The sequence below is a fragment of the Ascaphus truei genome, chromosome 9 (assembly GCF_040206685.1).
Source record: "Ascaphus truei isolate aAscTru1 chromosome 9, aAscTru1.hap1, whole genome shotgun sequence".
Classification (NCBI taxonomy): Eukaryota; Metazoa; Chordata; class Amphibia; order Anura; family Ascaphidae; genus Ascaphus; species Ascaphus truei.
The window spans coordinates 36,508,952-36,534,169 of NC_134491.1; the positions used below are offsets into that span (position 1 = coordinate 36,508,952).

The window sequence follows — 25,218 nt, forward strand, 5'->3', positions numbered from 1 at the left end:
ACTTTTGAAGTAAAAAGATATCGATAAGGACCAAGAGCCGGGACCTTCCCATGCCGGTCCCTACAGTCTGCCACAACCTGATTATCAGTTCCAAACTGAGTGCCTGCCTCAACACCAATACTATTACCAAAACGGGCCAACCAACACTGAAAAACAGGTGAACATACATCCCAGCTACCTACCTCAACCTGAGTGCCTGCCTGAACCTGATGATCTGTATCTGTCTGGCTACTTGTCCCAATATCATTACCAGCACGGACCAACTAACTCCGCCAATGAGATTAACCTGCATCCCAACTACATGATCGACTCGAGCATCTAGGCACATCACACCTCTAGCATCAACAGTGTGTCACTGCCACCCAATATTCAAGGTTTATAATTAAGGTAAATATAACAGTCATTCCCAATGACATGCATATGTGTGCCATAGATACATTTATGCATGCGCACACATTAAATATGTTTTGAACTTTTACAGGCAAAAATGTCCAAGAGCCAACCAGCCCAAAGAAGAGGCAGAACGATTGTACATTGGGAAGAAAAGCAAAGGAATGTGTATTATTGTATTCACAATGTCTAATGTTATCTAATGAAGATATTTCTTATTTTAAACTACTTTTATTCACCTCAAGTTTTTACATTTCATTTCATACATTTCAATACCATTACATACAGTATGATATCATATCGGATCGTATGAAAATGAACGTGAATAAGGGACGGGTTACATTTCATTTAGATTTTGAAGACACAATAGCACACTAGCGCCTTTTTATAATTTCTGCCATGTAGTGCAACAACGCTAAACTCCACTGTCCCTTCGTGTCACATTAATGTGCCACACGCAAGCAGCCATTAAATGCGCGGGGGGGGGGTGCACCTCCCGCAAAAACTATGCGTCAATACATCTGACTGCAGCTGTAGGACATATACATGCAAAATAAGATTGATAAGATTTGAAGCAAATACTGAACAGTGCAGTGTGTAAAAAGAAAGATGTAGATAGAAAGGAAAATGGTTTTTCAGTAATATTTTGGAGAAGCCAAGGTGACAAGAACGATTGACTTGTACAGTTCAGAAAAGTGATCAATTGAGAGAATAAATTGGGTGACTATTATACAATATAAAATAAGGATCTGTAACATGACTGTTTAGATCAATGAGAAAATCAGAAAAGTCACTGTTTCTCCCTTCTATTATTACATCTTCTGATTAATGTAAAGTTGACAGGATTTTTTTGCTTAGTCATAGCTGCCTTGGTAGGAACTGGATTAGTAAGAAAGACGTAGATCACACGGATTGACACTGGAGAGTTTGTTGACCATGAGGCCTGTTCCTGCAGCTAAAAATCAGTAACGTAATGTTCTTCAGAATACAAGTGTAGCCATGCATAATAATGGACTGCAGACATCTTCCCTGTTGGCAGTAAACCCTGGTAAGTACAGGAATGCCAGCAGTAGTTATGGAGGTTTTCCCTCACACCCTGTGAGGTGCCCTACAGTATGTATGGATGGGAGTGGCTGCATGCTCTGAGTCCCTGGATAGTGACATCAGAGATGTGCCTGCCCCCTGAGGTATATAAGGCACAACACTGTCAAGTTAGAGTGTTGTTGCTAAAGTGTTTGGCTCCTGTGAAAGGGATTACAGGATAGCTTTGTGACCCTAGTGCTGTAACTAGTGGCACGAATATCCCAATCAAGCCTGTCAAGGCCACACTGTGTCCAGGGACCTGGCACAGGGGTGATCTCCCTACGGGGAGATGGGATCCCACTCGAATTAGGAGGGCAGTACCTGGCAAAGGGACAGCACGGAGAAATGTGCGGCTAGAGCTGAAAGCTGCATGGGGCAGTCTACTACAGTAAGATCGTCAATAAAGATGCCCTGTTCAAAGATACCCCCACTGTGTGAGTGTGAAATTACTCTGCAGTGGCAGTCACCACCGAGAAGGAGTTCCTCACCAGGACCATCTCCCTGCGGAAGCACAGATCCTGATGAGGTGGAGGCGCTGCACATGATATAGGTAGGACTCGCACCCACTACCTCAGCTACCTGTTCCTGATGACATCCCCTAATACTATTGTGCGGGAGACTCAGGAGTCCTGTTACCTGCAGGTGCACCACCATACACGATCACGTAATGGGGACCGGTTAGACCCCACGGGCCAATGTGAGATTGGGTGGGTCAGACAGGAGGGAATACCCGTTACATTTGGAGGCGCTGCTAAGATCCAGACCTGGGGTGCCCGTACTCAGTAAATTATGTCGTTCTCATTATCATTGCCATCCTGCCAAGAAGTATACGAATGGGCATTAAAGGGGCAAGTCCCGCCCTCAAAAACCCTTGCTGTAGGAAGAGTTCCTGCTGATACTCCCTCCTGTGATATTTGCTTAATATTGGGTCAGTACCCAGGCTTATGGGGTGCAAAAGTCTTAGGCCGCTGCGTAGATGCAGACGGAGTGTGGTGCTCAGTGTTGGTGAGGGCCGAACAAGATTTAATAAGAGAAGGAGGCCCATCCAAAATATTGCTCCATGGAACCCTCACTAAAGTATGGTGTCCTGTTAACTACCCTGAAATGCCAGGAAAACCAGAAGGCTACCCCCCTATCTATGCAGAGAGTCATAGTGTAATTGATGAGACTGTGATTAAAATGGAGGCTCCCTCAAGCAGTGAGTCACACCTAAGATGGCGGCTCCCGCCAAGTCAGGCGAGCACCAGGACTGTGCAAGAAATTGTTGCAGAATTTTGTCCGGGTCTGGCGCGAAAAACAGAGCCCCGCCCCTGCGCTGTGAGTGGCTCAGCGCAGAGTCAGACTCACTCCTTGAAAGAAGGTGCTCCTCCTCTTGAGTCCACCAGGGGGAGCAAGCACAGCGATTCTCAATCAGTAACTGCTGTCTCCACTAAGGACAGTACAGGATGCAGCGAATCACATCCGCAGTTGTATGGTGTTTGGCCAGCAGAGGGACTTTATGTAACATTTCTTTTGTGCCTGTGCTTACAGAAAGACCTTAAACGCTCCGGTGGTACTGTATGAACTTTGATCCCTATCAGCAACCACGAGTGGTTCAGGTAGTGAAAGTGGAAGGAAAAAGGTACGTCAGGTACCTATGCCCCAAGTGTGATTTTCCAGATGGCGAATTGAGCTGGGGACCCAAGTGTGCCTGCTGTGAGGCACAGTTCCTAAAACCACTGCTGCTGTGTGCGACAGAACACGCAGAGGAAGATGCGGCTAACCAACCTATCTCAACTACGGAGGGCTCGTGCGCCCTAACCGCGGTACCAGATTCGGTACCAGATTCGGTTCCAATGCCGGAACCACAGATGACAAGTGAAGCTGAGGACAAAGAGCCGTTTGCCTCGCCTGCTGTGGGCCCGTGTGCCCAACTACGGCCAGTCCGGCCTAAGATGATGGTACCGTCGGTCCTAGGCTTGGGATCAGTACCTAACGACGACAAGGGTGAGTTAACTGCCCCAGGAGTGTCAGGTGTGAGCTTCCAGGTGACCGCAGAGCACGGTAGCTCCTTAAGTCTGGCCACCAGGGCGATTGGCTCCACTCAGCATCTTGTCCTGGCGGAGGTGTCCCCCTTAGAAGATTGCTGTCCAGTGGTGCAAGTGGACCTATCGTCCAGGCGAAGAGAAAATATAGCCCCATCATGATGTCCAGTGCTGCCATAAGTATTACTGTGATTGAACTGAGTGTGAGCCCGTGCGCTCCAACCCAATTGGTCCAAGGACTGGGATCCAACGCTCCCGAGTGTCCAGAAAGTGAGTGGACTTCCCCAGAAGTGTCTGGGACAGGTCCCAAGACAGCCGAGGTGGGAACTGACTGCGTCCCCGAGGACCTGTTGGCCACCGTGGATCACCACAGTGGTGAGTCACCAACCCTTTACCCCCTGCAGGATGTGGTAAAGACATTGAGTACCGAGACTTTGCTAATCGCTCTCTTCCCAGTGGAAGCCACCCAAGTGCTTAGGGACAAGGACTGTGTTGTGAGTGATTCAGTGAAAATTGCCTCCTTTAAGCACAAAAAGGAGCGCTCCATTCACTATGTGGTGGACCGCAGAAAAGGTCAAGATCTCCTGGCCTACCACATCCATGCCGCGGATGGCCAGGTAAAGGTCTGGCCAAGAGACACTGTGCTATTCCTTCCACCAGGGGGCGGAAGTAGTACTGAACCAGTGACTGTTACCCCAGCGCATGATTTCCAAGAGATTACCCAGGCGGAGGCTCACAAAAGTCAAAGTGAGGTACCCCCACATTATCAGTTAGGGGCACCCCACAATTGGTCTCAGCAAGCAGCTAACACTCAGCTGGCCTCGGGTATTACTGTGGTTGTTATGTGGTGTACCAATTCATACAAAGCATATGTGATAAGTTGTATTTATCATGCCCTGCATTTTTATTATATAACTTTGTGCTGGGTGACGTTGTCCTCCAAGCGGGGACGTTGGTATTTTCACCAGGGGGAGAGTGTAAGGGGGTCACCTCCGGTTCCCCTGATCTTCCTTTGCCACCTGCCTTATTCCTGTGGCAGTGGGGGGAAGGGGACGGCGACTTCTCCCGGTGAGCGCCGCCATCTTGGTTGTGACGCGAGGTTCGCGCAATGCGCAGAGGTTGGCAAGGTTAGCGGTGGCCATATCAAGTGTGCAGGAGCTCTGGGAAGTTGCGCAGGTGCAGTTAAGTGTAGCGGCGGCCATTACAGCTTCGCACAGGCGCAGGAGAGATCGCGCACGCGGTTCCCATAGGAAAGAGGTCCTGAGTGGACTACATCTCCCAGCTGCCTTTGGGGAATGTCCTATGATCCCTGTCACATGCAGTCAGACAGCCACCAAGGCTGACAGATTCTCATGCTGCAAAGAAGATACAATGTTGTGTGCAGACAGGGATTGTTCAGTCAGACTGAGGATACAGAGGGGGAAAGAAGGGGGACAGAGAGCTACGAGCTTCTGCCTTAGGTCAGAAATCCCCAGGCTAGAGCTGAGGCTCTGACTCCCCACTAGAGAGGGTGGGTGTTCATAGGGACAGGCCCTTGGGTAAGGACCCTGTGCCCCTTCAGCTGTGTGCTAGGCAGGGACCTAGTGACAGTACCTGTGCAGTTCCTTAGTGCAGGGAGAGAGAGACCCTTTGCAGTTCCTTAGTGCAGGGAGAGAGACCCTGTGCAGTTCCTTAGTGCAGGGAGAGAGACCCTGTGCAGTTCCTTAGTGCAGGGAGAGAGAGACCCTGTGCAGTTCTTTAGTGCAGGGACCCAGTATAGTGTATGCTGCATGTTCCTGTAAGCTGTGTTGCTGATCCAGAGACTGTCCTTACGGTGGGACGTTCGGCTGGTTCCCATCCCACGCGGAGGTACAGATCAGCGCTGGACCAAGCGGCACCGGTAGACCCTTTGTGAAGACACCCAGGTGTAGAGACACCTGGGCAGGTATTTACAACCTTCCACACATGCACCAACTTTACCTTGCTCCTCACATGTGACAGGCCTGTTCACACATTTGGGTGGGCTTGGACTCTTTGGACACGGGGTTGGGAAGGGGGTGTAAGGTTATAGCCCAGTTAGGGGCTAAGGAGGTTATAGCCCAGTTAGGGGCAAGGTTATAGCTGCCAGCTAGTGGCAGAGGGTGGTAAATATATCTTGTTGTGTATTGCTGATGTATGTGTTAAGTTACATTCTGCATATAGTAAAGACCGTTGCTATTTCACATCCAGTGTATGTGTTCATTTGTATGTGTCCTGCCAGGAACAACTCCCGCTCTATGGGAGCCATCGCAGGTGGAGGCGCTGCACCATATAGTAGTGATAAGAGTAATTCACCCTAGGTTCCCCGGGGAGGAAGCTCAGCCCTCCTGGTTGCCAAACAGGTACAGCACAAAACTGATAAGTAGTCAGATACACCTACCCACCTCAATCTCACTTAGGGTGGGGGTAAGAGGGCTACACAAGCATGGCTGTAAAATATCTGAAGACTTTTGAGACTCTGTTTATATAAAACCTTTGCGAATCTGTATCTAAATGAAGCTGCCAGGCAAGCTGTCAGTTAAGACGTAATGTAGAACCTCTATTTATAAAAAGGAAAAAAAAAATCTTCTGTTGGTCCCTGAGAATGACATGGTTGCAATTAATGAGTGAAATGCCCGTCTGTATAGCAATAAAAGAAATAATGAGGCCCTGCTTCAGTGCCTTGCTAAAATGTCAGCATTTAGATTACCTCTCTGAAATTTCACGTCTGCCAATTCCCATCATTCACCTCATTTATATTATTCTTTTGCTTATTCTTATGGTCCTTAAATTTACTCAGTAAACTTGCAACGGGTAACCCACACCTATTTTACATACTCTGCAAAGAACCCAATACATTCATATGAGGAAAGACATAACTTACATCATACTCGGTATTACTACCATTTGAATCTGCCCTTAATTAAATCATCCACTAAGAGCAAAAATTTAAAGATAGTGTACTGTACATAGTTACATACCGGTAGTAAATGAGGTTGAAAAAAGACATACAGTATGTCCATCAAGTTTAACCTATGCTAAATTTAGAGGACAAATACTTATCCTATATTTGTATTTACAGTATTTTGATCCAAAGGAAGGCAAACACAAATCCCAGTGAAATATCATCCAATGATGTCTCATACAGGGAAAAATAAATTCCCTCCTGACTCCAAATATTGACAATTATATTTGTCCCTCTCAAAAAAAGATGTCCAACCTTTTTTTGAACATATCTATTGTATCTGCCATCACAGTCTCCATGGGTAATGAATTCCACATTGTAACTGCCCTAACTGTAGAGAACCTTTTGCTTTGTTGCTGGTGAAATCTCCTTTCCTCCAACCTTAAGGGTTAACCCAGAGTCCTTTGTATTGCCCTTGGGATGAATAGTTCTTTTGAAAGCTCCTTGTATTGTCCCCGAATATATTTGTATATAGTTATTATTATCCCCTCTTAGAAGCCTCTTTTCAATGTAAACAAATTTAATTTAGCTAGCCTCTCCTCATAAATCAGATTATCCATCCACTTTATTAATTTGGTAGCTCTTCTCTGCAAATTTTCCAATTCCATAATGTCTTTTCTATGGATGGTGCCCAATATTCAAAGTGTGGTTTTACTAATGCATTATACAAAGTGCATAATTATGTTTACTTCCCTTGCATCCATGTGTTTTTAATATTTACATATACATTTTATCGAGCGATGTAATAAACCTTTTTTGATTTTTTAATATGTTGTTTTAAATATTATGGTATATTTATTTATAATGTTATTAAAATAACGTTCCTCTGTATTTTAGACAGTCTTCATTTGGTCAGAGACTTATGTTCCAATTAAGAGAACCTGTGACCAAACAATGATTCTTGATTGCATATGCTATATATAAACTCAAGATACCATGGGACTCTCATTAATCCTGATGAAGCCGACTTGATCAGTGAAACGCGTTGAGCCATCTACTGGTCTGTTTGAGATGCGAGGAGGATCCATTCACTGTCCGCTTCACGATCTTTTCCGGTCTAAACTTCACCGGATGTGACGTCAATCCAACCGGATGTGACGTCAATCCAACCGGAGGTGACGCTGACCTCACAGCCGAGAGCCTCCCGGAGCTACCCGAAAGCACCGCAGAGGGATGGGAGACGGCTTGATTTTCATTCCTCCATGGCGTGCAACCGCTGGGCATCCAACAAACTTGTGAATGTACCCCTTGTACAGAATGTGTGTACATGGGTTTTGCACTTTATACTGCTGCTATATTTGAAAGATAAAAGAACCATACTGGTCTGCACTATATGTCTGTTTCCTCTCATTTTGAGACAAAAGGTTTTGATAAAGCACCCTGCTTGTGAAAAAAAGTTAGAGTGACTGTATCAGTGCTTTTTGTCCGTGTTTTTTTATCTAAATAAATCCCTCTGATTATTCATTCATCCCTTTGCTGTGCACCGGTTTGTCCCCTGCTGGGGAGTTGTTTCCTATATTGAATGATAATCAATCTCCTCCTAAATCTTAGACCAGGGGTGGCCCACTCCAGTCCTCAAGGAGCCACCAATAGGTCAGGTTTTAAGGACATGGACTGAGCCACCTGTGCTGAAGGGATGTCCTAAATACCTGACCTGTTGGTGGCCCTTGAGGACTGGAGTTGGCCACCCCTGCTATAGATGAATGATTAAATAATCTGTAGCTAAAGACGAGATTCTATGATGTAGGGACCTCCTTGGCTCGCAAGTCAACTCCACTATTTCCATCAAACTCCGTGAACGTGTTCCATTTCTTTAGGTCGAAGTAGTGCAGTGGGCTTCCAAAGAGAAATCAGTTCATCTAGTTCATTTAGCATTCAGATTTAGTCAACATGAAAACTGATCATATTGACATAATCCTAACCCCTCAGGTGTTTAGCACACACATTTTGCCAGCTTATCCAGTTAAGGTTTTCAGTGGCTGTTTCTCAAGGATCGTCACAAAATGTCTATTAACACCTCTAGATTGGAATTTTAACAACAGCGTCTCACTCATGTAGTCCAGGGGTGGGCGAACTCCAGTCCTCCAGGGCCACCAACAGGCCAGGTATTAGGGATATCCCTGCTTCAGCACAGGTGGCTAAATCAGTGGCTCATCTGTTGACTGAGCCACTGATTGAACCACCTGTGCTAAAGCCAAGATATCCTCAAATCTTGACCTGTTGGTGGCCCTTGAGGACTGGAGTTGGCCACTCCTGCATTAGTCCCTAGATGTAATAACAACAGTTCTTAATTAAATGTGCTGTGCGGGTAGTGAAAAGAGGGGATACCGATTGGGGGTCAATTACTAAGAAATAATACATTCCAGTACGTACCAATGCTTAGGAGAGCAGTCACTAAAGTAAAGCTTTACTTATGTCAGGGATAGTATTATCACACAATGCAGGTAACATTGTCTCTCTTTTTCTCTCTAACCCTCATCCCAAAGTCCTATTATATGGCTGCATAACAAGCCACAAACATACACTATGGCACAGCCACTTACCTATGATGCTGAAAACACTAACAGAACACTTTTTCCAAAAGTCATATCTTATTGTACCAAACCAAAGTATGACATGTTAAAGTATGTAAAGGTTGGCACAAAGTATATGTAAATAAATGAAGGCTTCTGCTCAAGAGGCGGATGACTATGTTTTAAGGAGACTTTATGTAATCTGATTGGTGGTTGAACTGTATAAACATATTTTTTCTGTCCCTGATTAAAACAAATGAATTATGTACTGTACTCTGGCAAAACTCTTTGGATCATATTTGTGAAACATTTGGGCAATATGTACTGTATGCCATAAAAACAGAAAGCGAGTCTTTAAAAAGTAAATCTCATGTTTTTTAAAAGGATAGCAGGAAATGAATGGTATAGTAGGAATAAAAATTTGTGCTAATTATACTTCATGTTTCCTGCAGCTATCACACATTTGCTGGGCTTTCCACTTTATACATGTCTTTCTAAGGACACAAACTTTTATCATTTCTGTCAAAATGCCATTTTGTCTAAATACCTTTCCTGTTAGCAAACTTTTAGTTCAACAAGTGGCTCGACCTTCGTTATGAGTTTGATCATCTATTAATATGCTGGTTGGACCAATGATAATAAATATTTTTAATTCCTCGGACCGAGGCACTAATGATGATGTCATATTGAAGCAATGCTTTATAGAAAACGTTTACTATCTCACCTGTGAGAAATACTGAATGTTACATTGTTAACATACAGATGTAGCAGACGTAATTGATCACTATGCTCACATAACGTGTTACAACGAAGAATGCCACCGATTTTTATAGGATTCAATGGCAGTGATGGTACCAAATACGTCAAACTAATGAGCCAGCTGGAGGAATAACCCTGGCCACATTTGTAGTTTAATTTATTTATTTATTTTATGTGAAGGATGAGAAGAAGAATTTTGCCTTCTGATATGCTAAATCCTATGTTATCACCATATTAAAAAAAGATCATTCATATTCATATTCATTATTCCCGGCATACATGCAAATACTCGGAGAGGATATTTGGAATGCCAATGGGACTTCTAACAAATAGAAGGCCAAGAGAAGATTAAATCATATTTTATTGAAAATTGCATCATATCTTAGATGGAAATTAAAAACACCTTTTTCGAAAAAGAAAATCATCTTTGCTGCAAATGACACAAAATGAATTAAAGCTGAAAAGTCAGCATGAGGGCTGCTACTCTTTCCAAATCTCAATTTCAAATCCCTGATCCGTTCTTTCATTTTTTTTTTTTATGTCGAAATTTAGGAAAAGGGTATGATAAAATACATTGTGGCTTCATTTGTGGAGTCAGAGGATAGATGTTGCATACAAAAAAACTTTTCAATTAAACACTTTCTTACATGTCAATTTATAAACCTAAACTATTTTAGATGGGATTTCCCCAAGATTTCTTCCAATGGACATTAAGGGGCCTATTCTGGTAGTTACAAAGTGTGACAAATGGCTTCTAAAGTGCCCTTTTGAAGTGAATTGGTATGTTGTGCTAGTCTGTAAGCAATTCTCGCAGGTCCAAACCGCGGCTAAAAGGCTTTTTTTTTTTTAGAAACGGTTTCACCACTGCACTGACAATCCGATCAGTTTGTCAAAAAATCATCCAACTCACATTTTTTCCCACAACTACTATTCTTGTAGCTCCGTTATGCAAACCTTTTCTACAAACTCACACTTTTTAAATACCACCTAAGAGTGGCGAGATTGGTGTTGCGAGTTACATCCGGAATAGGAAGAGCGGGTGTACAAACTATTTTGCCTAGAGTTACATCCAGAGCCTGAAATATGGGTTTGGCTGAGAAAGCAAAACGCATGTCACTGGGGATGGAGATAGCACGACCTCAGGTCATTCCGCCTCTAAAGCACGTACAATTCGGGCGGTTAGGCCCTTTAAAGCAAAAAAACAAAAAAAGGTGCGATTTGCAATAGAGAATAGGGTTTTCTCTCACATTTCATTCTGCTACTTCTGAACATGCCAAAGCATGAGGTTCGACAATTACACGTTCGGAGCTACTAGAATAAGCCCCAAAAGCTTCTTTAGAGCAGGGCTCATAATGTGAGATTAGCTACAGCAGGATCGGGCGTTATGCGCCCTAAGATAACATGGTTTCCTCAAAGCAATAGTCAAAAACAATGTCCGAGCGACTTCTCATTTACCTAGGCTTAACCTCATGGTATTGTAGCATAATGTCGCTTTATCCTGCAATAAAGTGATATTGTGTCAGTCTTGGGGTTACTCCTATTCAGACCCTGAAATAAGTATTTTGCTGAAGTAGAGAGGTGAGGAAAATAATGCTATGTTATGTAACTCATGCCATCAGTGTGTGGATAGGAGTAATGCCCTGTTTAGTATCACTTAAATAACTTAACGTTAAATCCCTGTGTTAAGCTTAATGGAGTTTAGTGGACATGCAATAATCCTTATTGAGTTAGCAGTTTTGCCCTATGTATGTTCCCTCTTTATTTCCATTCTGATGCACTATCAATTAGAGAAAAAAACGAATGGCGCACAGCCAGGGAGCCAGGTGTGGAGTAAAAAAACTTTTCTTTATTGCAGCATGGTGAGAGACAAATTCACCCCCTTGGGGGACACAGATAGAGTCCTCCTACGCGTTTCAGACCAACCGGTCCTTTATCAAGGTCTGAAACGCGTAGGAGGACTCTATCTGTGTCCCCCAAGGGGGTGAATTTGTCTCTCACCATGCTGCAATAAAGAAAAGTTTTTTTACTCCACACCTGGCTCCCTGGCTGTGCGCCATTCGTTTTTTTCTCTACTGGATGTCTTTGGATTCTGGATCCTTTCTGGCTTGCACGCCGGCAGAAAAAACCTGGAGATGACGTGAGTAGGGTTCATTGGCTTAGACTATTATAGTTGGGCATTATACCTACATGTCTTTATTCTGCCTACCCACTCCCATTGGTATCTCCAGGGGTTATTAATACTTATGCCTTCGGATGGAGTTGCTGCAGGCTTGAGCACCCCAATTCCTTTACCTGATGCACTATCAAGAAAGATGCCACCTCCATCTCTTGAGCTATTTTTTAAGAACCGGTGTCCAATGTGTTCTATGTGAGTGCATAGGAAACCTTATTTCACTTTATTTTTGTATGGGACTGCTACATTTCTTCTCTTATTCCCCTGGCAGAGGCTGCTCTCCTGTTTTCATGGGATGTTATCTTAAAGCAGCAATCCAAGCGTGCAATATTTTGGGGTAATTTTTTTAAAAACATAGGATTGAAGCAGGGGGTCTCCAGAGCTGGACCCCGTTAATTTCAGCTCCGGGACCCCCTGCTTCTGGAGAAACTTACCTCCGTAGGGGGTGCCGGTAGCTGCTCCGCTTGGCTTGGCTTGGCGGAGTTTCAAAGCACCCGCGCCATGTGGGCCAATAGGAGACTGTGACATCATCAGGTTCAGCTTGCTATTGGCCCACGTGACGCGGGAGCTTTAAACTTTGCCGAGATACCAACACCCGGTTTGGAGATCTGTATCTCGGAAGACAAGGGCTCCCGAGAGCTGAATGTAATGGGGATCAGCTCTGGAGACCCCATGCTTCAATACATTGTAAAAAAATAAGAAAATAAAAAGCGGCAACCTCATCAATGATATATTTTACGCTACCTGTGTTACAAATGTGGTACCTTCCCCACTCCCCATTTCTATTTTCTGTATCCCTTCCTTTTTGTTTTTCTAAAACTCTAATAAATGACATGGATAGCTCCTTTAAAGCCTAATTTACTTATCATTTGCAGGCCATTATCTCTGATAATGTCCGTTATAGTTAACGCTGTGCTCTTTATGGGAGAAAGCATGGCTTGATGTTATGGTTCTCTAAATATACACTTTTTTAATGGATCCAGGCCCAAACTGGCTACCCCACTTTTTTTTTTTTTTTTTTATAACTTTCCTTTTTATTTGGGAATACAGTGCATACATAATATCACCTCCCATTAACATACATTACTGCATATCCATTTCTCTCAGAAAACAAAAACTTAGATACATGACGGTCTACAAACTAGACAAACTACATGCAAAGACACATTAACGGGACAAACGTGACATACCGGACTGGGGGGAGATACAAAGGGGTAGGGGGGGGCGCTGAGGGTACACTGGAGGCTGTATCCCTGATAGAAAAGCGCTGCGTCTCACTGTGTGTACTTGCCGCTTCTTGTGAACCGTCTGGCGAGCCCTACTCTATTTGTCTCTATGTCTTCGTCTGGGCTGGCCCGTCAAAGGAGAACGCATTTGCTCTTATTAGTGCAAGATTGTGGCGGCGTCCACCCCCGGGATGTCGGTTTGGGCTATCCATGTGGCTACCCCACTTTAATGAATAAGCCCCTAAAGTTGCAGTAATTAAAATACTGTATGTTCACTAATTGTCCTTCTCTGCACATAGGAACAATGGGGGAGCCCCTGCTGCGGCCACAATGAAATCGGACTGTGAACGGTGCAATGGGTGTGTATACAGTAATAGAGGATTGAGAGAGAGAACCCAATGTTGCACTCAAGTTCACCCTCTGGTGATTTATGAATGAATTAAAACCTAAACTTTATTAAGAACAATTGTTAAAATAATGGGTATTAAAACGACGTACTGCAGGTAGGTGGATCAGTAATACTGACAGCCGTATAGGCTCAGGATCAAAAATGGCGGTGTGTGTTCGAGATATCCAGATCACACACACCTGACGAGACAAACACAGAAATCCTAATGTGGACCTGTGTATAAGGAATACTATAGGGTGTGTTCAGGTAGATACTTAAACTTCTAGTCACCTATGGCAGGGTCTGCATAAACCAAGGTAGAGATAGGTAATATGACTAGTAGTGACTAATATATATAGTTTATTTGTTTTTATATATACCAGTAAAGTGTGTAGTCAGCTGAAACTCCTTTAATGAATGATAGTGTACCTTGCACGGTGTCAGAGTGACCTAAGGTAACCTACTCTGCAAGAGTGTTAAGTCCTCTATTCACACTAATAGCGTTAATCAGAGGATGGTAACTCTGATACTGAATTGCAGGAATGGTAAGTAAGCCTTATCCAGAGGATTGTGACACCTAAGGACATATAGTCCTGTCCAAGGTGTACTTCAGAGGAGTTTATATTGCTGCGTTGTGCACAGAGAAAGTGTAACCGTGGGGCTGCTGTTCAATACAGTTTATACACGAGTGCAGCCCCCAGAAACTGTGCTGAATACTACTACTCATTCAGAGCACTATCCCCATAGAGATTCCTATTAGAGAGGCTTGTAGTGTCCGTCGGGGCACTTCTAGCCTGTGTATTATAGCACGAGCAAACAACCGCATGAGATCGCGGTCTGAAACATGAATGCGGGGGCAGTCCCTAGTCTGCGCGAAATTGTAAGTATAACAAAGGGTACCCTGCAGGCGAGCAGGTATATATAGGAGCCTCCAGCATGATGACGTCACATGTTAACCCTCGGTGCGCCGGGGTATGCACGGGTCTGTTCTAAGGACACAGTGAGTATCCCTATGTATATGACTGCATACCTTGCACACTGATGTAATAAAGAACTGACTGATGTTGTGTGTGGTTGTTTTACTTCCTGGTCAGTTGCAGGCACAGTAGAGCAGATATACAGTCATTCTGTGCTTCACAAGGGTAGTGTAAAGGTGACTTAATAAAAGATTATTTTAATGGATAAAATGGTAATGTTAGGGTTCAGAGATACCCTGGGGAGAGTGATGTCACCACTACTAGGTGGTGGTAATGGTTAGTCAGGATTAGGGAGCTGCCTGAAACACACATGGCAACAATAGTGTTATGAGATATTAGAAGGAGACCCTACTTTGACATTCAATAACGAACTCAACACCATCCTCCAGAAAGGCTTAGAAGACAAGGTTATTGATAAGAACGAACTAGCCTACATTTGGGTCAAATCACCTAAGACTGCCACTTTTTATAGTTTACCCAAATTGCATAAAAACAAGATCCCCCCTCCTGGCAGACCTATTGTGTCAGGGATAGGGAACCTTACCGAAAGGGCCAGTTCCTACATTGATAGAGTGCTCAGGCCCTTTGTTATGGCCTTACCATCGTATCTAAAAGATACTAAAGATGTCCTTAAAAGGTTGGACGACGTATATATCAGCAAGGATACAATTCTAGTCAGTCTAGACGTAGAGGGACTATATACCAGCATTGACCACGTGCATGGTCTTAACGCAGTATCCCACTTTCTGAATACACGTGGCGGCTGGTGTAAGAAATATAACTCCTTTACTCTGGAACTGCTTAGGTTCGTACTAACACGAAACTATTTCCTCTTTGATAAAAAAAGTGTACCACCAACTTAGAGGCACGTCAATGGGCACTAAATGTGCCCCTACCTATGCCAACCTCTACCTGGGATGGTGAGAATCCCAGGTAGTATTCAAAGAAAAAATGGAGGCACACACTGAGCACATCGACCTCTGGGTCCGCTACATTGACGATGTGTTTGTCCTGTGGCGGGGCTCAGAGGGAGCTCTCAAAGTGTTTATAGGTATATTAAACACCAATATGCTTAATCTCCATCTCACATTGGATTACAATAAGGACATTATGTGCTTCTTAGACCTACAAATTACAAGGGGCAATGATGGCTTCCTCCATACTACCATATACCGCAAAGCGACAGCCACTAATAATCTTTTAGAAGCTACTAGTCACCATCCGAGGGCTCAGGTTAATGGCATACCTACTGGCCAGTTTCATCGCCTGAGAAGGAACTGTAGCACAGATCAGGAATTTGAACGACAATCAACAAACATGATACAATGCTTTGTGGATAGGGGGTATAGTAGAAGGAGCGTTAAAAAGGCCTATAAAAGAGCTAAATACGCCTCCCGTAAATCACTCATTGTAGACAAACCACCTAGTCTTAAAGACTGAGTGATTCGCTTTATAGGTACTTTCAACCGTGAATGGCCCCATGCAAGAGCGATCCTGCAAAAACATTGGCACATCCTAAGAGCGGATGAACTTCTGAAAGGAGTGACTAAGGACTACCCATCTATGACCAGTAGACGAGCCAAGAATTTGCGAGATCTACTGGTTCATAGCCATTTTGTAGGTGAGACACCGAGAACGTGGCTCCCCCCGACACCCACCGAATCATACACTTGCCAGAGATGAGAGGCATGCCAATATATGAACATCACCAAACAGTTTGGTAACTGGAATGACACGAAGATGTACTCAATACGCAGTTTTATCAACTGCCTTAGTACAGGTGTCATATACCAGGGTAAATGTATATGTGGGAAAAAATATATCGGGAAAACCAATAGATGTCTCAAACAAAGGGTACTTGAGCACATCGGTACCATTAGGAACAAGGCTGACAAGCCTCTGTCAAGACACGTTAACCTGTGTCATGGCGGAGATCCAAGGGCTGTTTCCTTTTGTGGAATCGATTATCCCACTCGAGGACAAAGAAGGGGTGATTGGGACAAAGTCCTCTTACAGAAAGAGTCCAAATGGATATACACTCTCGGGACACTCTCACCTAGGGATGAGGGATATCTGTATACTCCATTTTTATGACAGCCTACACCACTCTTAGTTCATTGCAAAGTGCATGTCTTAACTCTTGATGTAAACCTCAATTAACCATTAAACTATTGTTGCCATGTGTGTTTCAGGCAGCTCCCTAATCCTGACTAACCATTACCACCACCTAGTAGTGGTGACATCACTCTCCCCAGGGTATCTCTGAACCCTAACATTACCATTTTATCCATTAAAATAATCTTTTATTAAGTCACCTTTACACTACCCTTGTGAAGCACAGAATGACTGTATATCTGCTCTACTGTGCCTGCAACTGACCAGGAAGTAAAACAACCACACACAACATCAGTCAGTTCTTTATTATATCAGTGTGCAAGGTATGCAGTCATATACATAGGGATACTCACTGTGTCCTTAGAACAGACCCGTGCATACCCCGGCGCACCGAGGGTTAACATGTGACGTCATCATGCTGGAGGCTCCTATATATACCTGCTCGCCTGCAGGGTACCCTTAGTTATACTTACAATTTCGCCTTGAGAAAGCCTCTCGCGAAACGCGCGCGTCGGCTGCTTCTCCTACGTGCACGCGCAGACTAGGGACTGCCCCCGCATTCATGTTTCAGACCGCGATCTCATGCGGTTGTTTGCTCGTGCTATAATACACAGGCTAGAAGTGCCCCGACGGACACTACAAGCCTCTCTAATAGGAATCTCTATGGGGATAGTGCTCTGAACGAGTAGTAGTATTCAGCACAGTTTCTGGGGGCTGCACTCGTGTATAAACTGTATTGAACAGCAGCCCCACGGTTTCACTTTCTCTGTGCACAACGCAGCAATATAAACTCCTCTGAAGTACACCTTGCTTACTATATGTCCTTAGGTGTCACAATCCTCTGGATAAGGCTTACTTACCATTCCTGCAATTCAGTATCAGAGTTACCATCCTCTGATTAACGCTATTAGTGTGAATAGAGGACTTAACACTCTTGCAGAGTAGGTTACCTTAGGTCACTCTGACACCGTGCAAGGTACACTATCATTCATTAAAGGAGTTTCAGCTGACTACACACTTTACTGGTATATATAGTTTATTTGTTTTTATATATATTAGTCACTACTAGTCATATTACCTATCTCTACCTTGGTTTATGCAGACCCTGCCATAGGTGACTAGAAGTTTAAGTATCTACCTGAACACACCCTATAGTATTCCTTATACACAGGTCCACATTAGGATTTCTGTGTTTGTCTCGTCAGGTGTGTGTGATCTGGATATCCCTAACACACACCACCATTTTTGATCCTGAGCCTATACGGCTGTCAGTATTACTGATCCACCTACCTGCAGTACGTCGTTTTAATACCCATTATTTTAACAATTGTTCTTAATAAAGTTTATGTTTTAATTTATTCATAAATCACCAGAGGGTGAACTTGAGTGCAACATTGGGTTCTCTCTCTCAATCCTCTTCTCTGCACATACGCAGAGAAAAGGGACAACTATCCTCAAGAAAAAGTAGATCACTACTTACAAACTTCTGCTGAGCAATCAAAGTAGATTTATTGTAGAGAAAAAGCAAAAACAGCAACAACCTTTCAGGTCCTAAATGGAGCTTTTCTTCTTTCCCAGAAGAACGGTCCATTTAGGACCTGAAACATTGTTGCTGTTTCTCTACAATAAATCTACTTTGAACGGGTCACAAGACGCTTGCAAGTAGGGATGTACGTTGGCTTGGGGATAGCTGTCCCTCATCTCTGCATATCTTAGTTGTGTTGTGAAACAGACAGCTTGGTCCCCCAAATTTTTTCATTCCCCAACTTCTTTTCACTTATTTATTATTATTTTTTTTTTTTTTTAAACATCAGGAGTTTTTATGTCGCTTCTCCTGTAAATAACTATTTAGTGCTATCCATCGGCTTTTTGACAAAGCATTAATGGTCACATTTAGTAGGCGATGCCTAGCAGTGGGTCAACTTATTGGAATTCCATATTGCTTATCAAGTAGGGCATCTTGCAGTCCATTCATCTAATGTGTCAACTTGTGGGTCCACTCATTTAAAAGTAAATATTGCAGTTAGTCTCTGACTTCCTATTTACAAACTAGGCTATTAACATATAAAAATATGACATGTCACTGAACTGCTTGACTTGCATTCTCCTTCCTCCTCGAGTTATTATGTAACCTTTATAAGCAATCACTTTCCAGTGAACAGCTCGTACTGTATGTGAATTCAGATGCATGGAGGTAGTAACACCATTGGGACTTGTAGGATTGTTGGGCAGTTTCATGGCTAACCAGTTCTTGGGTGTAGATTTTCTGCAAATAAATTAGTCACCTTGAGGATTTTTTTGCTCTATTGATGATGTGACGCCCCTCCACCACTCCCCTCCCCAGTGAGAGAGGGGCACACAATTATACAACTTAATACATTGCAGATCCCTCCTGCTCTAAAGGCATTCATTGTAGCCAGCTACATTTTGATGGCAACATAGCCCATGCTGCATTCCTTAAATATTATTTTCAATTACTGCGGTTGTTTTATGTAAGGCCTTTCCTTTGATCTGGGGGGATTTACTCTTGTGTAACAGGCATGTTCTGTAACTTTGGAATTTGAAGCTAGGTTTTGTATCTAAAACTTGAGGTCCAATGAACTGAAAGCTGAGTCAGGCACATATTGTCATCTTTCTTTTTTCTGGTGTACATCAAATTCAAAAAAAGAACATAGGCATGGAAGACTAGCAAAGTTTATCATCTGTAAAAAATAAAAATAAACTTTTTATAATATTTTTATTGCCACTTATTTTAACAATGTGCACTTTTTTTTAATGTTGTTTGTATTTCAGATTTTCAAGCCTATTTCTTTTTGTTGTTGCTTTTATATACAGTAGTTCCATTTTGCAGTATTCCCAGTATCAGAAAGCTCATTTACAAATGCATTATACACACAGGGGGTCAATATTGCTATATGTTTATTGTTAATTATATGTTCTGCACTGCTTGATAAATCACATGAAGTAATACACTCTTTCTTTGCACTACAAACATGCTATGACATTTTGCAATAGTGAAATAATGTCAGAAAAACACTGTAGGATAAATGTACATCAGTGTTAGAAATCCTTTGATTGTATATCATGTTTAACAATGCACCCAAAGCAAATGTTTCAATAACTTTTTACATATCTTTTAATTTACTTTCTTGTAAAAGGGTTTTCACGATTCCTCACTCTATTCAATGGGATTTGATTATGTCTGTCTCCAATTCCAATAAACTGTACTATAATAGCCCAAATAATAGAGAAGATAATGGTTGTTTACTTACAGTACACATCAACTCTTATAGACTTGATTGCCGGAGAACCCAATCCATTCTCTGCTTTACAGTAGTAACGGCCGCCTTGATGCCTCTGGATATTTGTAATCCTCAGGGTCTCATTGAAAACACTGGAGTCTTGAAATCTATCGGAAGCACTTCCTGCTGTTTTGGTCCACCTGATCTGAGCAAGCAGCAGAAAAGATTGTTAGTTTGGATATTTAGGATTGGTCTCTTATTTAGTTTCGATGACTTCAAAAAGACAGTTTAAACTGCAGGAGGGATTCACTGAAAGTCGATAAATGTATAACAAATTGGCGTTGTCGGTATTTAACACCAATTTTATTTATCAGCATTCGTGAACCTCTGTGAAATAAAATAGCACATCTTTATTAGTATCATCATCATCGTCATTATTATTATTAGATTATTTCACATTAATAAAAGTTATTTTACACTCCTTCCCTTTCTCCTGTCTTTTCATGCATTTTGAAAAGAATATCAGTCACCATGTGCAACACAATAGGTTTCTTTTATATTGATGCCCATAACCTTGACAAATGATTGCATCCCACTAAGGCCCACTCCTTGCAAGTCGATCTTGGCAGTTTGCAGTGCGATCGCCTGATTCGGAAAATATTGAATGAAGCCCTAAGACTCTGATTCAAAAAAGGCTGCGAGGGCGCTTCCCTGTGCTGCACAAGCAATCATATCCATTCAAATGAATGAGATTTAAATCTTCTCCAGCCCAAAGAAGCTGCTCGAAAGAGGACACGAGACCTATCCTGCCATATTCTTTAAACAGTTCCTTGACACATTTTTAAAAAGGTTTTTTTTGACCGATTACGTAGGTGTAACTCTTTTAATAAGTGTGAAAGAAAAAGGCGCAACAACTTGTGACTTGTGAACATATCGGTGGGTAAACCAATGGAAATATTATGTGAACAGTGTGCGATCACATTTGTGAGCAGTGATCCAAAATAGTGGACATAAGTACAGTAGTAAAGACTAGAATAAAAACATGTGAAATAGATAGTTTCTTATTTTGTTCTTAGTTTTCCTTATGCGAGTGCTGCTCCTTCTTGCCCCTCCTGCAGGCCTTCAATACTCCAAACACAATCCAAAAAAAAAACCAACCCAAAGGGAAAGAGGGAATGCAGAACAATATCTAGTTCAGATTGCTTCTTAATCATGAACTGCACAACTGAGACCCACTCACATTTTCCAGATGAATTTAGTGCAATTTAACAAAGGTGTCCTGTATCACTAGCAAAATCCTCCTTGCTTCAAAGTCGGATATATAATAGAAGAGAAACAAATAATAATAGTAAAATACTGTTTTAATATTTGGATGGAAAATTCAAGCCATGTCTACTCAAGAACATAAAATCAAAACAGGCCCATTGAGTATGCCACCGCCGGGAGCTTTCTCCTGATTGTGACGTAACCTCCGGTTCTGGATCTCATGTCACTTCTGGTTTTGCCATCACTTGGATAGGGATGGCTGGAACATTGTAACATCTTGGCTGTATCTCAAACAATTACCCAATGTGTTTCACTAGGGTTCTGTCTTCTTCAGGGGGTTTTCCCATAGTCCAGTAACATCCTGTCCTATATATCAACCCTCCCATCTGCCACAATCCAGTCAAACCAATAGTTACTCTCAGAACACCCTGAATATAATATAAGAGAGAATGTTTAAAAATATATTCCCTTATTAGAAAATGTATTCTATACAATTGATGAAGTAGGAACCAATATATATAATGGTAAATCATTGGGAATCTTAAAATACTTTCTCCATCATAAATAACCAAAATAATATACATCAAAAATGCAAAACAGGGAAAGGAATATGTGAATCTTAAAATGCAAAACTTGTGATTGCATCATACTAAAAACGGGACGGAATCCATCTCCGCATTTAAATCTTTTGGTTGCAACGTCTGTAATCTGAATATTCAAAGCTTTCTTTTCTCCGCTTCTCCAATGTGTATGAATTTAGTCAATTCTTATATATTTCATTCCTTTAGGGTCTGAGTTGTGACGTAATCTAAAATGTTGGAAACCACTACAGAATGTGTAGATAAACCTTTCTTAATATTCCTATGATGTTCCAGGATTCTCACATTTACAGGACTTTATACTGTAGCCCACATGAGCATTCCAATACATAGATCACAAAAGCACTTTTCAGTATTTTTTAGGAAAAAATATATATTAGATTTGTTTTAACTTAATTCACATGCTTTGCAAAGGAAACGCATACAAACCCCCAAAGGTATACTTTTTAGCCAACTCTGATGTATTTTCTTTAAACACCTGGGTGCCTGTGTGTTCTTTACATTGAGATCTTTTTAAAGGCTTTTTAAAAAACAACATTGGGACACTCTGCAAGAAAATATGTCATAATGGGTATTTTTCATAGACTTTTTATTCCTTATTTATCGTCCCGATATAATGCAAGCTCTTTTTCTTGTGCTATCTAAATTACATTGTTATCATATTCTTTATTTAAACATCTCTTTTAGCAGTCCTATTACGCTTCTATCATGTAATAGGAACGGACCATAATTACCTGTTTGATCACCAAATCCCTATTTTCATCAAATTATTTCAAAGCCTCCCTTTCCTTTTTTTAAAGTTGGATTTACGTTTATTTATCACATTTTTTGTCAACTTCTCACAATCCCTCTGAACTAGACCATGAAATTATTCTAAAAAGTTTCCGGTAATATGATGTGGATTCAAAATTTACTTTACATAAAAATGAGTATGTTTAAACAAATCTAATTAATCTTGATTAACTGGTTCATTAACTTCTTTTTTCCATATTTCAAATCAAAATCTTTAAAAAAAAATATATATACATATATATATATAAATATATATATTTTAATAGTGCGTTTTCTTAAAAATGGCAGTGCATCTATAAATAATTTTAAAATATTATGTCCCAATGCTGGTGCAAAATGCAATCCTTTTTTTCAAAATTGAAGTTTGTTCATTAGTGAGTTCATTGAGTTCATGGTTACTTAGATTAAAATCCCTTTATTGCTCCCTTCCTGAGCTTTACTTGTTTCATTAGTCTTTTTGTTGGTCTTCTCCCACCTCTGACTCCTCTCATATCACTGTTTTTATGCTGGGTGTAGAGTGCGGAGAAAAACGATTTTTCTCTACCGAAGAATGAGGGAAGAGACGAGGGAGCATAGTATTCTCTGAAAAGTCACTATTAAACGTTCTTGTTTTATTTTGGACCATTCCAAGATGAAAGCTAATAGGATTTTAAATGGCGTTAATATCTATGAAAAATTAGAACAGAACCCCATGAAAGAATTCTTGGATCCAGTACTAGAAGTGACGTCAGAATCAGGGAAGGTGCCCGGTGTGGCTAACTTTCTTACGGGCCTGTTCTGATTTTATATTTGTGAGTAAACATCGAATCGGTTGAAATTATTAAAACTGTACTGTAATATTATTATTTGTTTTTTTCATATTACATATCACACTTTGGAACAAGGAGGATTTGCCCGTGATACACCTTTGTTACATTACATTATGTTCATGGAGGGAGAAGACACTGCCGCTGAGTTTAAAGCAAGGAAACCTGGTTCAATTCCCTGTGTCGGCTCCTTGTGACCTTGGGCAAGTCACTTTATCTCCCTGTGCCTCAGGCACCAAAAACATAGATTATAAGCTCTTCGGGGCGAGGACTATCTGCAAAGTGTTTCAGTAAAGTGCTACGTAAAACTAGCAGCGATATACAAGAACATGCTATTATTACCTGTAAAAGGTGAGCGGATCTCATGTACAGCGTTAAATTGTGTTGTCCCTGGTTGAATCTTAATCTGCACTAGATATTCTTCTTTTCCACTTTCCCTCGGAGTTGCGCTTCTTTTAGATTGTGTTTGTAAAACTTTTAATAGCCCATTATGGTATTTAATTCTGCCAGATTCAATAACTGAAAGGTGATTATCAGTTTAATTATACACTAACTTTTATATGGAACACTTTGCATCAAACTAAATCAAACTTACAGTATTTAATGTGATGTAAAATCATGCCAAATGGATTTAAGGTGGTATGGGAAGGCCTTCTAAAGAGTATTACAAGTAGATATTTATGTACTTTAGAGGTTTGACCCAACCAAAAACCTGCACTCAAACTTCAAAGGTTAATGAAGATGGCGTATTGCCCTGCCTTTAATGTCCTTTTAAGAGCATCTTTTTATTGAGCTATTATAGCACAAGATTGGATTAAAGGATATGTTTTTCAAACACCATGACATGCCTTTTCCATTTAAATATCATTGTTAGGGGTTCAGTATTGTCTTTCAATATTTTTCCTTCTAACTAGTTGTATTATGCCATATTATGTATTAGGTCATGGAGCATTACAGGGTTAATATTAGAAACACAAAGGAATGTTTCAAGTAAGGTACTTAATCACTAATTCAACTATCTAGACACACATATATATATATATATATATCTAGACACACACATTATATATATATATATATATATATATATATATATATATATATATATATATATATATTGTGACAGGGTCATTGACTCAGTATATGTTAGTAGGAGATGGCAGTATGCATGCTTTCCAGTAGACGAGGGGTTAACCCAGCTTGTTAAGCAGTCCACAGGTGATTCAAATTAAGCTAGTTCACCTGCTTTAAAACAGGAAGAGGAAATACCTCTGGGGCGGCAGTCTCTCTCTCTGAGGTGCAGAGAGAAGACAGAGGAGTGTTGACAGACAGACACAAGCTGCTCAGATTGATCCTGTCCCAAGGGGGAGAATAAAGCTCCCAGGTAAGGAGCCAACTGCTATTGCTGAACATTGTTGGGCTGGACTAGGTTAGCTAGCCAGCCAGGTAGTTAGCCTGCACTTTTGTTTAGTCAGTGCCCCGACCGGGGGTTAGGATTTTGTTTACGTTTCAATTTAAAGGGACAGTGTACCCATTGTTTTAGTTACCCTTTTTGGACAAATAAATCCACCAGCACAATTTCACCAGAAAAGTCGTGTTGTCTCCTCACTTACCACGGCCATCCTGCCACAATATATATATAATCTTGTGAGCACATTCACATGTCTTAAGACAGGTCTGGAACCCATGCTTTTTACCATTATCTCCTAGAATACAGTGCAACCACTGCAGCAAGGGATTCTGGGAAATTACATGCAAATGAGCACACAGTACCACCTTTTGTCTCAATACCACATTACATGGTTAAACCCTTAAGCCAATGCATGCTGCTTTAAACACAGCTTTTAAACATAGCCTGGGATGAGATGCAAATCCAATAAACCCACTCACAGACGGTTTCGAC

At 41.6% G+C, this 25,218-nt stretch overlaps 1 protein-coding gene across 3 annotated transcripts in view; it reads right to left on the minus strand.

Annotated features, from left to right (window-relative positions):
- The window catches only part of MDGA2 (MAM domain containing glycosylphosphatidylinositol anchor 2), a 648,696-nt gene that overhangs the window by 326,941 nt on the left and 296,537 nt on the right, over positions 1–25,218 (minus strand). For all 3 annotated transcript variants that reach the window (XM_075614385.1, XM_075614384.1, XM_075614382.1), the window contains one exon: positions 19,883–20,057. In XM_075614385.1, coding sequence (XP_075470500.1) covers positions 19,883–20,057 — 175 coding nt within the window. The remainder of the gene's footprint in view (positions 1–19,882; positions 20,058–25,218) is intronic.